General features: G+C 42.7%; 1 protein-coding gene and 1 pseudogene across 1 annotated transcript; both read left to right on the forward strand.

The window, feature by feature from the left end:
• LOC119209578 (hydrocephalus-inducing protein-like) overlaps positions 1–16,638 on the forward strand; it is a 42,609-nt pseudogene extending 25,971 nt beyond the window's left edge.
• On the forward strand, positions 9,322–10,272 carry LOC134105363 (hydrocephalus-inducing protein-like). The gene is made up of 2 exons (XM_062557973.1): positions 9,322–9,893; positions 9,981–10,272. Exons 1-2 carry the CDS (start codon positions 9,675–9,677, stop codon positions 10,149–10,151), a joined length of 390 nt encoding a protein of 129 aa, XP_062413957.1. The 5' UTR covers positions 9,322–9,674; the 3' UTR covers positions 10,152–10,272.
• Positions 16,639–17,565: the final 927 nt, after the last annotated feature.

Here is a 17,565-nt window from a genome sequence, read left to right on the forward strand (position 1 = left end):
ACAACACATAGCATAACTTTCCAATTTACGTTACCACTGCATACCCCTACAGTAGGTACTGATGCTTGTACTGTGTTTGAGAGGCAACAAAACATGGAACGAGGGAATAACGTGGAATTATTTTGTAGGTATTTTATAATTAACTGTTGACTTTCAAATATTACATTGTGTAGGTACATTATGAACTACAGAGCATCACAACTGGAAAATAAGGGGACATACAGATTAATGAGTACTGTAGCACATCATAGACCAGCTGTGAATCCTTTTATAACCAAAACTACTTTATCTGCTGACGCTAACAAATGACAGAAGTCCAGGGAAAAGAATATTTTATGCAACTTTCTCTAGAGATTTAGGCCATACTATATTGAGTACTATATTGTACTTGTAGGAGTTAAGAAGCCTCAAGTGTTACAAGTGTATGTGAAACTGTCAATCATTGTTCATAGAGTACAGTACGTTATATTATTGGATACTGTTGGACTGAGAACCAGGAGTCACAATCTAACAGCCAAGGCAGCTGTAGAAGTGTGAGTGTGATAGTGAGTCAAAACTTTAAGAAGAATCTTGCTATGGGCCCATCTACAGAAACAATTAGAGAAATTCGATCCCAGACTTTGCAATCAGAACTGATTGATGTATAATGGGTCTCAAGAGTATAGAAACTGCAGAGATGAAGAGGCTAAGAGTAGAAAAGGTGTTAAAGAAAAGGAAAGAGCTATTGGTGAAGAATCGCCTATCTGGTGCTGGGAAGGAGCACCACGTTCACACATGCATCACTGATTTCAAAATAGATTTGATTTCTTTTTTTTCCAGACAACAGCTGCAGTCAATGTTGTGCCGACGTCTGGCTCTAACAACTCCAAAAAAATACGAGTGGTTGAAAGAGAGCAGCTTCCATTAAACAAAGGTGCCAGCAGATGTAAGGAATCTCTACATGATTCAGTGCAGGATGCAGAAACCTTCAGCATATACAAAAGACCACTTGTTTTACCATGATGGTTGAGGGTTGCACTCACAATTTACTTACACAACTCATAATTTTATTATATTTTTGATCCATAAGGTTCTTAAAGTGTTAAGCATTAACAGTTTCAGGTCTTGAAGAAATATATAAATAAATGCAAACTCACACATTAGGCTAAGGAATTAATGTCATTCATAATGTAAAAATGTACTACATATAGCCAAAGATTATTGTGTATGTGCTATTATCAATTCCGCTTTGCTAATACAGCGCATCGGAGGAAAGAAGCCAAGCGATTACAAGCAGAATCTTCTGTGCCTGCAGACAAGCTGGAGGGAGAGATGGTGAGTTCATTAAGAAGCGAAGGTCATGACACCCCCGCACAGCAAGTCGCTCCATCGTCATGTCAAATTCTTTTTTCAGATAAGGACACAAAAATTCCAGCAAAAATGGAGACAAATGCATTTTGTATTACTCAAAAAGTAGACTTCTTTCCCTTTGTATTTGCACTCTTGCAGCTCTTAAAAGCTAAAATTGTTCTTACTATCAAACGTTGCTCTGAATACTAGAAATATAAACAACCATTCAGTGTCCTATGACAACATCTCGAGTAAGATGCTTACAACCTATAATTGATATCATAAAATAGGAATTGCATTCACTTTCGCATGTAACAATGGAAAGACAAACTGCTGTATGCACTTACAGTTAATATTTAAGTGATAGTATTAACTAATAATAATGAAATGAGTTGCTTATCCCACACCAGGAAAAAATCAATAGCTGTTCAATGCTGATGACCACTTTGTATTACCCTTGATGTTTGGACTATCCAGCCAATCCAGTCCATTGTGGATGAGCTGCAGTGTCAGTTCGCTGTGTATGAGCAGACCCAGCAACAGGTGGATCACATCTTGCAGCACTGGGACCGAGCCCGGGGCTTGTTGCTGGTCCCGTTGCCTGGTGACGAGGCGCCTCCAGTGCCTGAGGATGCCCCAACAGAGAAACAGGTTAGGTGGATGACCGTCAGTCATGCATTCTCTAAATGAGGTTTTCTCTAATTAAGTTAAGACTGCCTGGAAAATTACGACAAAGATGGTATTCTCCTTTACTCTCTCCTAAACGGCTGCCGTAACATTGGAAAACTCTTCTTTTAACCGTTCTGATCAGTTCTTGAAATCCTTGTAGCATCCGCAGGGAGCAGAACACTTATTCTTGGTAAGTCTGCAACAGCGCAGAGCCATCCCTTCACTGTGACACCAGACTCCCACAGGATAACATACAGCGGTTTACACACATTAATGGGATGGACGGAGAGATGCATTCTGACCTATCGCATGTTCACAACATTGCAACATGGCTTTTCAGTAACGCAGCGTTACTCCTGTAGAATAATCCTGTTTTAGACATTGTTATCCCTCCCCATATTTGTTCCCGGTCAAAGTAGTTAAATTGCAGTAATGCGGTAAGAGAATCCAACACATCAATTGGATACATCATGGCCTGTGTGCACAGACGGCTGTTGGCAAGAAGAACAAGAAACACGGCTCGTCTCCGTTGCCTAGTCAGATGTCAGTGCCAGCTGCAGCGGACGTGGTGCTTCCACAGGACATTATCCCTCACGTTGCCCTGAACATAACAGGGAAAGACTGTCCGAGTGCTGCGGAGCTGCTAAAAGGCAGCACACTGCCTCCACTGGCCGAGGTATAGCTGGCTTTTCTCTTTTCTGTTGTAGTAATCATGAATTACTCTGTACTTCTTCCATAAATGTTGTCGATCGTTTCTTTCTTTTTGTATCAGTTTGTCACCAGGGAATAATATGTTTCCTTCTCTCCTGTGATCGGGGTAGGTGTTGGATGATTTGGGTTTGGGACCCAGCGGCCCACCCGTCCCACCACCCACAACGTTCTCTGTGGTTCCTTTTCCTGAAAACAGGGAGCAATCAAACGTTCAACTCACCTGTAGCTGTTTCACCTTCCTGGTTCCCTTTGGGCTGGACGAACAGGACGAGGAGAATAAAGATTGGGTGGAAGATATGCGCGCATCAGTTGTAAAGGTGATGGTATAGTTTAAACGTCAATATATGCTTTAACACTGCAAAATTGTGTCAGTCGTTCCAGAAAATGTGTTCGTAGTTTGGAGATTTTATAGTACTGCAAAATAACTGCAAAAACCTAGGTCAGCATTTAAGATTGAAACTGGTGTTTGTGTGCACACTAAAGGAAGGGGCAGGCTTTGAAGGTCGCATCAAGGCCAGCTTGACAAAAAACAAGGATAAAAGACCAGAGAGAGTCAGAAGAGCAAGAGACAAACTTCAGACAAGACAAAGGCAAAGGGCTCTGACCTGTCTTCCTCCCCTCGGTTACCCCTCTCCTCCACACCTGACTGCGCTGAACAGGACCAACACAAAGACAACGTAAAGCTGAAACGTAGCCAGAGGCAAGGAAAAACCCACACAGACACCACAATAGTGTTTTATTCTGTTCTATGTTGTTGTTGTTTGTACTAAGTTTGTGTGTGTGTTTTTGTGCAGTCTGACAACATTTCGCTGGGTTGTACCAGCTAATGGCGAGGTGGTTCTGAGGATCTGGTTCTACTCAGAATTCCCAGGGACGTTTGAGCAGACCTTCAACTTTGAGCTTTTGGGGACTCTGAGAAGCTACCAGCTCCTCTGCAGAGGAATTGGCACCTACCCCTCCATCTGCAAAGACTACATGTCAGTCAACATTGATTAACAATCAATCAATCAACTCTTTATTTCAGACTCAAGGTCCAGGTCTAGTACTTAAATAAACGTGGTGGAAAAAATTACCTATTTAGTGTGAGTGCATAAAATGCTGAGATGAAAAGAGAACAGAATTGACTTTTAAAACTTTATTCTTTGCAAATAAGGTACAACAGTTGTGCAGAGTGCAGGCAGTCTGACAACAACTGAAGCAGTTGAGTTGTCTAATTAACAGAAACACACTCCTGCTACACAGTAAGATAGCAGAGGAAGAAACGGAGACAACCTTTGAAAGGAGTCCAACTGTGAGGTGGCCTCTTGTGATCCCATTTATGGGTGAAAGCAGAGGTTGGAGTCAGGATTTTGAAACTGTGCTAGCAATACGTGTCAACCCTCAAAGAGAGCTGCAGCATCCTGCTGTAAGAATTGAGTTCCGGTATCAGACAAAGCATATAAAGTAACAAACAAAAAAATATCAAATCCTAGTACTATTCATGAGACTATAAAAATGTTGATTTTTCCTGTCACACTTCTCCCTCTGATCATTAAATGATCAAACAAAATTCTGAGAAAAATGTTTTAGTTTGTTAGCTTCAAAAATTCTCAAGGATTCAAATTGAACGCATTTGACTTGAGATAATGAGAAAAGATTATAATGCTGCTTTTGTGGGGTAGGTCCTCCTATAACCAGCAAACTCACACACGTTCAAAAAAATGTCATTTCTCATGATGTAAACGTTTTATTCAGCATTCTCATATACATCAAATCAGATTTTATATATATATATATATATATATATATCAGACGTATATCGTAGGGACGTGGACCCGTCCTCATTGGGAAGAAGCTGCAGGAGTGCACAGAACCTTTTAACAATTTGCGTTTACCTTTATGAAGGTTTTACTAAATGGGATTTTAGTTGAACTCTAAAGTTACTGTACCGTAAATCCTCAAATAGTGGCCAGGGCTTTTATTTACATAGGCTGCACAGCGCACCGGCCTGAATTTGGGGCAGGCTTGTATTAGGGGCAGACCTTTATTTCTTACTTACCGGTATCTTCTGTTATAGAATTGTATTATTTAAATAAAATAATGGGCAAAATTGCAGTAGGCTAATATCTGTCACAAAGCAGAAGGAGACGAACAGGTGATGTACCAGAGGTTTTATTTCAAAACAGGAAGCTCAGTGATCGAGTTGCCGGCGAGTAGTCCGTTCGGAGTCCGGTGGGTATTTATCGGCGTTACTACGACGAGACCAGACAACTGGCAGAGTGAAGGTGTGTGGTTTATGAAGGGATAGGGTGATGCGGGATGATGACGTGCAGGTGGTGAGAACAGGTGATGGTGATTAGAATTCAGGGGATTGAGAACGAGTGGGCGGAGTGATGACATCTGGTGTTGATGACGGTGTCTCAGTTACAATATCATTCATTGCATATGCGTTCAGCACTTCCTGCAACCATTTACCGATAGGCTACCGTATGAAACCGGTTGACCTATAGCTAATCAACTTTCTCACTAACCATTTAGAAATGATTCAGTAATAAACCATAGTGCATGTCAGTCTTAAGATACATCCTTAATTGCAGATATTTTCCAATCAAGCAAGTCAAAAATTTCACTCGGCCAAAAAAAAAGTTTATCGCGTATAGCGCTTTATTTGCAGTGTCAACGTAACAATAAATATCTGGTCCTGTGAAAGGACAGCAATCACAGAACGAACAGGAGACAACCAAAATTAAACCAAATGGCCTGGATCTAGACTAGGCCTGTCATATTACGCAACTACCAAATTCATCAGCAACATCGGAAATGGGCATAGCCATTAAGCTACGGTCAAATGGAGCAAACAAACTCCCAACTAAATGGACCTTGCAAAATAGGTCTACATCTAAACATAATATTTAGGTCTACATCCGAAGCTCACCAGTAATGAGGCAACATTTGTACAGCTATTCGGCGTCCCCCTTAACATCCTCTTCCCCATCCTCATCATCAAGAACAACAAGTTCATTATTAAGCAGCTCCTCCTCGTTGTTCTCCTCATCCTGGGCTACTTGCATGCGGTTCTCCTCCCCCCCGCTGCCGGAGCGCCAGCGCATCCCTACCAGCGGCGCATGGCTGTCCCGCTTTGAAACAATAACAAATTCGCCTAGTAGGCCTACGTGGTAAAATGTCTTTTTTTTATTGCCAACAGTCCATGAAATTAGCCAATAACATTAAACATAAGGAGAACATGTATTTATGAAATATTACTTTGACTTTTTTTTCTTTTTTTTACCCCCGGCCTTTATTTGTCCGTATCGACCACGCCCCCGGCTACTATCTGAAGACTGGCCTCTAATTGAATCCCGTTCTTTATTTGAGGATTTACGGTATATGCTTTTCCCAGGACTCTCTTTGCCTATAGTAAGAAGGTCCCACAAATGGAAGACGGGCTCCAGAATACATACGTGATCAAACCTGGATACTGAGTTTGGACCATTGCTCAGTGGCGAGACCAGAGGCAGAGCGATAGCTGGGAAGTGTGTAAGTATCAGTCTTTGCATTTAAATTCATACACTCGTGTTTGTTTGTGTAGATACAAAGAAAGGAGACATCCAGTCAACACAGAGCGACTAGTGATTCATAACATTTCAGGCCTGGAGGCTGAGGTCCAGTTCTATTTCCAGCATGATAGCCAGGCCACCACGTACCTGCTGGACCCGCAGACTATGACCCTCAAACCCGACCAGAAACAGGTATCATACAGATCTAACATCATCATGGGAAATACAACATTTTGAATATATTTGTTGTCCATTATTTGGATGCTTATAATATTACAACATGCATTAGTAAATGTAAATATCTGTCCTGCTAGGAGTTGACAGTGTGGGCGTACCCAACAAAACTGGGACAAATGACGGACAGCATTGTGTGCCATGTCAAGGACAATCCAGAACTTGTCAACGTCAAACTTTCCCGCCGGGGCGTTCGGCCGGAGCTGGAGCTGGAAAGAAACCATTGTCACTTTCAAAGGACATTGCTGAATAGGTACCAAAAACATGGAATAACATTTCAGAGAAAAATAAATTCTAGAGCATTTCTTCTTCAATAGCTTGACAAGTGATTTTCCTCAAACGCAAAGTGAGCCCCCTCCGAAAAAAAGTAGTGTGGTGAAGTCTTAATACTGTGGATCAATTACAGTGACAACAGTAATTACCTTTTAAATTCCATTGTATACGTGATTCGGTCTTACCTTCTTCCTTCCTCTTCTGTAGGCGGGAGAGCAGCAGAGTGACGCTGCATAACAAGACTGCTCTGCCGGTGTCTTGGAGACTGCGGGGCGTGGAGGATTTAGGTGATGAGTTCAGTGTGCCACAGGATCAGGGCATTGTTTTACCCAACTCCTCTTACCAACTGAGCTTACACTTCAGGGCCAAGAGGCCACTCCACGTTAAGAAGATCTTATATCTGGAGGTGAAGTAAAACTATACCAAGTACACATGCAGAAATGAATAATACATGTAGCATACAGAATCTATGCAGATGGAGTTTCAGAAATAGCTGTCAAACTGGATATTTCACATACCACTTTGTATGTACAGTATACAGCATGTACTGTGTGTTTTGGTTCAGGTATCTGATGTGGGGATGATTCTAGGCATCGTGCAAAAAGAAAAAATACAGGTCACAGCTGAAGCCTATGTCATTGATTTGGAGATCACACCAAGTAAGAACTGGTCAAATTTACAAACATGTCCTTCGTCATAAGGTCCCTAATTTATTGTGGCACATTTATTTCAGACTAATATTTTAATCCAAAATCTGTGAGGTGTCAGTGTTTACTATCGGGATTCACTGATAGTTGAATGATGTTCATGTGGCAGATGGCTGTGTGAACTTTGGAACCATTAAAGTTTTGAAGAGGCCAAACTGTCTCTCAGGATGAAGAACCTAGGGAATTATGAAATAGCCTATAAGTGAGTTTGAAATTCTACTTCTTTACTTTCAATGTATTAGTTTGGGTTTCACCTTACTGCAAGTGAACTACAGAGAAAAAAACAAAGTTGTTTCACTTGCATTCTTCTCTTTGGGTCGGTTCGCTGCAATGTGAACCTTTTGCAAGCCTGCCAAACCTGGAGGCCATTTTCACGGTGTCTCCCCAGAGTGGGACTCTAATGCCCCACGAGAAGCCCACAGCGGTGCAAATACTATGCAGACCCAACAGAGAAATCCTCATTAGAGAGCAACCTGTCCTGCGCTGCCTACAACGGCCTTAATGCTTGCAGTGGAGGTTCAGCTACGTGTTCATTATTTGTTCATTTTATGGCACACTCAAGTTAAAATGTGGGTTTCTTCTCTCGCAGGTGATTGAACCCAGCATTGGGAATGGTGGAGAACTCATAGCCACTATAGCAATTGAGGTTTCAGTCAAGTCGGTCTTCTCCAGGTAAAGACTTAAATTCATACTCATCTCTTTTCTGTAATGTGCATTAGTATTTAAGGAACAGTAGTACAATCTATTCCAATTCAGATTGTGAATCTGTGTATCTTTTTTTGACCATTGATGAATTGCTGATCAGGTACAAGATCATACTTGCATGTGACCTCAACTTTGGCCCACTGGTCTATGGCTTCAAGAAAAGCCAGAGCTTCACCATCCAGAACAATGGAGACTTTGAGACACGTTTCATCATCAGCCGCATGGCCCCTAACCCTGCGCCACCGGGGAAGGCAGGGTAGGAGAACAGAACACACACATATACTTAAGCACAAGGGATGATACTCATTCATTAAAAAATTAGAAAATGCTAAAACACAAGTTTTGAAGTTGCACATGTTGAACCATCTTTGCTGCCACAAGTCACAAAATTCCATATTAAAATGTTCCTGATTCATGTGAACAACAGTTACCGTATATAGCGTGATGGAGGTAGCTTCATAGTAAACGGTATCGGCAAAAACAATGCCCTGCAATACAAACTAATGGGATTGTGTTCAATAACATGTCTCTCATGTCAATGGACACATTGAAGATTTAAATCTGAAAATGAATAAACCTACTTGTGCATAAATCACAATCAAGGTCTCAACTGCTACTTGAAGTGATGTCAAGCTGAAGAAGTTATAACAGTGATATTTCTTCTGAAAACTCACTTTGCTTAAAGATGTTCAACCTAAATGAATATTTGTATCTCTGGGCACTGGTCTCAGGGGACCTGCTAGGAAGATGCCTCCAGAGACCCATTCAGAGAGATCTGCTGGTGCCAGTAGCAAAGTAAGACGTGAGTCCAACCTGAAGGACATGGGTATGACACAGGTGAGACTGCCAGTGCCAACGAGGCTGAGAAGCATGAGGCTGGCAAAACACAACAACACACCCTTTAATAGAAAGAAAAATAACCAAATTCAAAACATAGAAACCTGCCCTTAAAATCCATATTAAAATACCAGGAGAGTTCTTTGTCCACGGTGTGTAATACCTACATTTTAATTTGCACAACGGTATTCTCGTCTAATCCCCCCCCCCCTTTTCTCTCCAGAATTGCATCACGGTGGGGGTTTTCTCCGTGCAGTGGGAGCTTGCAGCCAGGCGCTCAGCAGGTGGTGACAGTGGACTGTGTGGCTGAGCAGCTGGGAGACTGGAACCAGTGTTTGCTCATTGACGTCAGTGAGCGTGATCCTTCAGACCGGCCGGACGGCATTCCGCACAGACTGCTGGCTGAAGTCTGCAAGCCAGGTGAGAGCATTGTGATCTTGTCCGACGTGATCAACAAACCGGACTAGTTGTGTCTGACTCCCGAACCTCTTGCTTTAATGCTTTTCACTTGGCTCCACATTTGGAACAAACATCTACTCAGACACAAGGATGAACTCAAAAGAATTTATTGTCACAAAAACATTTTTGGCCATCATTGGGGGCTTCAAAAGCCTATTACTGCAATTTCACACAAACATCTAATCAGATCAAATTATTACCTAAAGCATTAGACATGTCAACCATCTTTGAGGAACACCATTTGTGCCACGACAGCAGTCAGCTCTCCTCTGAGCAGTTTTGCAATGCTGAACGCATTTACATCCGGGACGAGAACACGTTCATTTTCAACAAAGTCCTGGTGGGGCAAACAGCCCAGGCCCCCTTCAAAATAACCAACAACAGCAAGGTGCCCTGTGTGCTCAGCTTGGCAATTAAGTACATTGGCTCTAAGGTAAGGCAGGTAAAGGGTACACGGATGAATGCATACAGGACCATTTCCTATCGTGCTACACGCAGCTGATCCTGCGATTTCTTACAGACTTCTCGAATTGCGGATGTTTTTAATTTGTCTGCTGCAACGCTGAGCATCCCCAGGCAGTCACACTTATTCGCTGTGGTCACCTTCACACCCCAGACGATGTTGTGCTACAACGCTGTGTTTGAGGCCACAATGGAGGTAACCAGCAGGTACGAGTTGGTGACTGAGTAAGCACTGCTCTCTTTGACGTTGATTGGTCCCATTTATTTCTACTACCAAGTGTAGTAACAGAACAGCATCAGCACTTTATTTTCCTTGCTGACCGCTGTGCATCTCCTCTTCTCTCTGTCTCATCCAGAATGACACCCACATTCAAGAATAAGGTGCTGGAGTTCAACCTCAGGGGCGAGGGCAGTCTGCCCAGTGTATGTGTGATGCGTCCCGCTCTGAGGAACAGCAGAGGACGCCAAATGCTTCAGTTCAGACGTGTGTTGGTAGGGCGTCGCAAAACACGGCCTCTGGTGCTGCTAAATGACGGCAATGTTCCTGCTAAGGTAGGAAGGGACCTATTTATCCTTGTGTTTATTGTAGATCTAGAAGATGCATTTTTCACATAGTAACTCACATCCACTCTAACAAAATACCCAAAACACAATGCTGCACAAAAAGGTGCTTTGTGGGTTGTTGATATGTTGGATTAACATGGAGTGTTCACCCTCAAAGCGGCACCTGGCAACACAAGCAGCTCCATCCACTCCACGCAGATCGAGGCCTCCAATGACTCAGGTACAAACTGGAGCTGTAAGACTTCACTTAAACAATCAGTAGCTTGTAATTTTCCCCGTGGAATTTGTTATGGAGCCCCCACGTCTGGACAACTCACGACACAGATAAAGGGGTAAATCAATAAATTGTGTTTTTTAAAGATAGGTTAAGCTAAGTTTATTTATGACTCCTAATAGCTTTTATTGCATAAAACAACAAAAAATCACTTTTTAATTTAAAGCATTCCATTGTGGGCTTGATTAATTCAGTTATGAGTTACGAGGCTTCTATGCTGCAAACTCCATATTTGCAGCTCCTGCACACAAACATAAGAGCTTTAAAGGCTCTTTCTCCACAATTTCAATGAAAATGTATCAACAAATATTCATTCATTCATTCATTCATAAATAAAGATGTACTGTGATACTGTTGTTTTGGACTACAAGTCAATGTTGGTTTGAACTCATCGTCGGCTCTGCTCCTCTGCACAAGACAGCTTTGGCCATATTTCTTTTTGAACACACGACTCTTTCACTCTTCCACAGGGCATCAGCCGGTGCAACGAGTCATGCTGAGCCTGAATGTTCACCAGCAGGTGGAGTTTGAGGTCAGCTTCTGCTCTGACAAGCCTTTGAGTGTCAAGGCTAAGCTCTCACTGCAGGTAGAGGACAACCAGTACGGAAACACCATGGGCCAGTTGTTCAAAGGTAAACTGATCGGATTTTGGTTATCGGATTGGATCAAATCTTGAAAATGAGTTGTTCAAAAGGGAAAGAAGGAATCTGAAATCAGATTAGATCAGGGAATCCAATCCTAGTTTTAATCTGGATCAAACCTTCAGTTTGTGTTGTTCAAAACTTGTCAGTGGGATTTGGATAACTTTGATCCAAAAAAACAGGATCCCAACAGGGGGTAGGATTTCAAGGTGGATTTCAGGAAGAAAATGTAGTAAAACTTACATTTGTATCATTTAGTGTATATACTTTTATTTATATTTTGCACTTGACTTGTGTAACCGTTGTAACAGTGATAAAGTAGACATAGGCTAACAATTAAGCTATTCAGTATAGTAAAGTAAAAATAAAATAAAAATGATCGTGTCCCCATGAAATAATCCCCCAAACAGATTTCAATAAACAAAAATAATATATTCATTTTTCGGTCATTCATCACCGTATATTAATTTCAAAGAAACAATCATCAGAGATGAGCCTGTCAAAAATAATGTCTAACAATTGCATCCCTTGCTATACGTCCAGTCAGTCCCTGATTCTGACAGACCACCAGAGGTTGCTCTGGTTCTTCAACAGGCTCAGGTGCATCACAAACATCATCACAGAGAGGGACATTGCGCCTGGTAGCGATGTTGTGCAGGACGATACACGCAAGTATTATGTTGCATGCTCCCTGTGGTTCTACTCGCAAGTAGTTAAGGCATGCAAAGCGTCTCTTCAGAACTCCATTTAAACGCTCAATTGCACATCTTGTTTTGCAATGAGCAGTGTTGAAGCGTGCCTGCGCAGGTGTGGTTGCTGCAAAAAAAGGAGTCATCAGCCATGGTAGGAGTGGATAGGCACTGTCTCCTAATATTATGCCATCCGGTCGTTCGGTTTGGAGCTCTCTGTATAAAGCACTCTCTCTCAGGATGCGTGCATCATGAACAGACCCAGGCCACTTCACGACACAGTTTGTGATGATGAGGTCAGCATCGCCCACAAGTTGGATGTTGATGCTGCGCCTCCCCTTTCGGTTGATGTACTCCCAATCCCTCTCATGAGGTTCTTGGATATGCACATGAGTGCAGTCAATAACCCCAATAGTATTGGGCATATTCCCCAAAAGAAAAAAACTTGTGCTTGGTCTGGGCAATCTGGACATCGTTTTGGAAGTGAAACAAACTGATTGACCAGGCTGGCCAATGCAATTGACACAGCTTTCACTACATCACTCACAGTTGATTTGTCCACTCCTATATTGTCACCAACCACTTGGTAGAAAGTCCCAGATGCATAGAAGCGCAGAGCAATGAGGACCTGTTCTTCCACAGACAGACTGTGGCTCCTTCGGGTTCTCCGTTGAAGTTTTGGCCTGAAAAGGTCTGCAATGTACTTAATATCAGCATTCCCAAAGCGAAAGCGAGCATACAGTTCTTCAGTGGTGTATTGCTCCAGTGGTTGTGCACGCTCAACATACACCCTTTGACGGTATCCTCTTCCACCAACACGGTGGTAGCGATGGACAATACCTGCCATGTCAGTGTCTCTCTCTAAGTCCTCTGAGAAAGGCTGAATATAAGATGGCTGTCAAATACCCACACACCGATTGGCTGACGTGCTGTGGCTTGTGTTCAATTAAATCAATCATGCCCAAGGCCTACAAATACTATGTTCACTACAACAGAAGCGGTGAAACCATGGACTCAAAAGGACCTAATTTCACTGTTGCAGAAACCCATGCACTGCTGGAGGGTGTTAAGTGCCATTATGCCTCAATAGTAGGAAGCTCTGTTGCAGGTGGAATGGTGACTAACAAAAGGAAGAAAGACATTTGGGTTGATATCACCCAGAATGTAAATGCAATGGGGTCTGGCCAGAAGAGGACCTTGGAGCAAGTGAAATTTAGATGGAAGAATCTGAGGGCCAGAGCAACGAAGGACCTTGCTGAGGCAAAAAACACCCGAACAGGCAACAAACCCTTTAAGAAAGGTGAATACACAGATGTGGTTCTGGACATTATTGGAGGTGAGAACTCTAAAGCTCTGCATGGGATTCATGGTGTTGTAGGGGATGGTGAGCCTACAATTGTAGAGGAAAGTGAGCCAGTTCTTCCTAATGCAGAGGAAACATTCCTTCTGGATCTCAGCCCTATTATTGAAGAACAACCTGGATCCTCACTGGTAGAGCCAGCAGTCACAGGAGCTCAGAAAAGAGGCTTGAAGCATCCTTTGCCGAATAATAATGATGATGCCTATGAATCACTTCTTAAACTGAAAGAGCAGAAGCACAGATATCTGGCAGAGGAACAAATCAAGCTGACCAAACTGCAGCAAACCAAAGCGAAACTTCCGATCCGCCTCCTAAAAGCAGGGCTTGGAAATGCTGGTCTCTCCTCCTCAGATGAAGAAGAACCCTGAACATTCTTTATTTCGTTAACAATTGGATATTTAGCCATTTTATTTTTTAAAGATGTTTTCAAAATATCCACTATGTATTTGTTAATGTATATTTGTTTTTTATTTTTTTGTGGTGCAGATGAGGGGTCATAAAAGTAATTATTTTATATAATTATTATTTAATATTTAAAAATGTAATTAAAGTTAAATTATGAATGGAAGTGGATGTTTATGTTATTTTTGTGTTTTGGCTGAAAATAAACACTTACAGTGACCCTATGTTGGCTCTTACTTCTACCTCTTCTTTACATAGCCCACATTGTGATATGTTGTCCCATTTAGAGCACTGTAATCCGGATTTGGTAATCTTGAAAAATGTGTATCTGGATCAGAGTGATCCAGTCCAATGTTGCTTTGAAAAACCGGCATAAAAGTAAGATGGATTACCTGATCCTGGATAGGAAAAAAGGGGATTTCCAAATGCGGATAATTTTGATCCAGATTAAATGTTTTGAACAACTGGCCCCACATTACATGGGACCGGAGAAGCTCACCGGGAAATTGTCTCTCTTGACAACATCAGGCGGTCATTACAGGAAATAGATCAGGAAAATGGAGATGGAGGTAAGAGAAGACAGGGCGGCAGAAAGCCCATCATGTGATTAGACTGGAAAGAGCCATGTGTGAAGCAGGTTCAATAATCAACCAGTGTAGCAGTTGTTTTATTGATTCTGAACAGGCAAATGCTGTAAGCTTTGGGATTTATTAATATGTCAACTGGTTTCTTACTCAGGAATTTTACTCAAGTCTATTTCTGTCTGACAGGTTATTATGAGGTGCTGAATTTTGGCGACTGCCATGTAAATTGTTCCTATCAAGAGAATTTCACAATGACAAACCACAGCAGCAGCCAGGTAGTGAGGTTTGAGTGGCCTCCTGTTGGATCCCATGTCTCCTTTTCACCACAGGTAAAATATTTGAGGAAGGAATACAGGTGTGGGAGTTTAAAAAAATCCCAAATAACCTCTCTTTTCTTCCAGGTTGGGCACCTTCATGCCGGTTGTTCCAAGGAAGTGACTGTGACCTTTGCCTCCAATCAGCCAGTGACTCTTACCAGCCAGCCGATCAGATGCAAACTTAGTCAGGTGAATTTCCAGCAGCCACTCGAGCAGGTGGCCGACTGGGACGACCGGAGGAGGACATTGCAGTGGCAGAGTTCTCCCAAACAGGCCTCAGGAGCACCACAGCAGCACAAGAAGAAGGTAAACATGACGACAGTGAAAGCGATGTTAAACAGAGAATCACAAGGTCAGGATTTTTGTTGAGCACACGTTTGCACGCAGGTGATGAAGACGGATCCTGAACCCTGCTGCTCTGTTGACTATGTGAAGTTCAGCTGCAGCAACGACACCATCCACTTCAAAGACAGCATGCTTTACCAAACCAGGCTCCACCAGTAAGTCTACCACCCTGCATAGGCTTTTTCATGAAAGGAATCAGGGCAACGAGGTAGACCTCATGTTTGTTTCTGTGTGTGTGTGTGTGTGTGGAGGGGGTATGCCTAGACGACATATTTTGTGCAAATGTGTAAAATGTGTGTTTCCTGTTCTAATTGCAACAGTAACTGGATTCTGTTAAGTGTGTTTTTCTAATGTAATTTTCTCACTCATGTTAAAATAAAAAATAAAAATATAACTGCAGAATTTTTTTTGGAGGGTGGGGGGCGCTCAAAGGGGGTCTCGCCATGGGTGCCATTCAATGCAGAACCGCCCCTGCACACAATCACACAAGCAACATGCAACACCACTAATACAACTGATGTTCCTTTCCACAATATATGTTCATACTAATTCTCCCCTCTGATTTCACTGTCTTTATTGTTTATTGTTAGAGATTGTGCTCCCCCCTCCTGTAGTCCAGACATTGGTCGTGGTGGTGAAGAAGGGAGTTGATGAAAATGAAAACCAAGGATGAGTGAAGAATGCATGATAGCTGGCTGGAAGTGCCTTGGGGGGAGGAGGGTCGCATCCGGTTTTGCGCTGAAATGACACCTGACAGCAACAACGGAGAGAAGCCCTTTAAAGGTTTGACAGCAACAATATGATTGGTTTAGAGACACAGCACCGCCTCTGGTTGGTTATATACACCTAGATGCTGGAAATCTCAGCTGATAGCATAATGCCATGAATTACGCATGGCATAAAGGGAGTCTTCCTTCCTTGAACTACCGCTTAAGCTCCATAACCAGAAAGCGTCATATTCCATGTCTCCATCAAGGCAAATTGGTGCATCCAAATGTTATTTGAAATGCGTAAATTATGTAAATTCTTTGTAATCATCCAAAATAACGATACGTGCAATGCCATGAGTGGGGAACGCGCTGTGCATTGAGTGGAACGAATTTGACAGTCACTCACTGGCACATTTTTTTTCCCCAGTCCGTCCCTGGTGCACATCCTACTATGATGAAGTTAAAATGTGTAACACGCACCGCGCAAGGGCATGTAACGGGTCACCCAGCTGTAATGATTTTGCTATTGGCCAGTTTCTGACTTTTCAGAAAAACGCAAGGACACGCACACGCATGCGTGCCGTTTCACCCCTTCTTGCGTGCGTCGTCAATTTTTCTAGACTAGGGACAAAAGCTTCGCAAGCCTCACGCAGCCTGCAAGGCTGTGGTTGGTGTAATGGCAAAAATATATGTAACCATGCCACCTGTAACTGAACTGAGGTATAAGAACCGCCTGGCCCTGATGTGAAGGGGGAAGGTTCTTGGTATTCTACTGAGCACGTAGCTGCTGTGACCTTTCTTCCCTTGAAAGGAAATAAACGGAGAAAGAAATATTTGACCCAGAGCCTTTATTCTTATTTAACGATTGTCTGTGAAAAAACCTGCGCCACAATGCACTGTGCAGGCTCGTGGTGTAATGGTGTGGGGGATGTTTTCTTGGCACACTTTAGGACTTTTTGTTTCTGGCCATGTCCATCCCTTTATGGCCACCATGTACCCATTCTCTGATGGCTACTTCCAGCAGGAGAATGCACCATGTCACAAAGCTCGAATCATTTCAAATTGTTTTTTTGAACATGCCAATGAGTTCACTGTACTAAAATTCCCCCCACAGTCACCAGATCGCAACCCAATAGAGCATCTTTGGGTATGTGGTGGAACGGGAGCTTCGTGCCCTGGATGTGCATCCCACAAATCTCCATCAACTGCAAGATGCTGTCCCATCAATATGGGCCAACATTTTCAGCACCTTGTTGAATCAATGCCGTAGACGTAGAATTAAGGCAATAAGTTCTATTTACATTGCAATGATTAAAATGGGTAATTTGCAGACAATATCTCAGGCAGTCGCATTATGTCATCAGGAAAATAACTATTTAATTCCGTGAATACTGTGCAACGTATCAGCTATCGTCCCTAACAGTGGCAGACGCCTGCAGCAGCACCTGCTGCTTTGTCTGGCTTCAACGTTATTCTTTACCGACGGGTTACAGAACCGTTGGGCTTACCCGGTATTTACAAACCGGGAGGAAAGACTCATCGGCGTGTATGAAAATACAGGCGTCTAAAAGCCTTCTCAGCTCTCCGTTGTTACGTGAATAAACCGCACAACTAACTAACGTTAGCATAGCGATTACACACATTGTGAAATTAAAAAGATGACAAAGGACAATTTCAGCTAAGCGATAGTAGCGACAACAGCGCAACTTGTGCGAGACGGCGATATTAGGAACGGAAATGACGTCGTGTATGTGACG

The sequence above is a fragment of the Pungitius pungitius genome, chromosome 15 (assembly GCF_949316345.1).
Source record: "Pungitius pungitius chromosome 15, fPunPun2.1, whole genome shotgun sequence".
NCBI classification, from domain to species: Eukaryota; Metazoa; Chordata; class Actinopteri; order Perciformes; family Gasterosteidae; genus Pungitius; species Pungitius pungitius.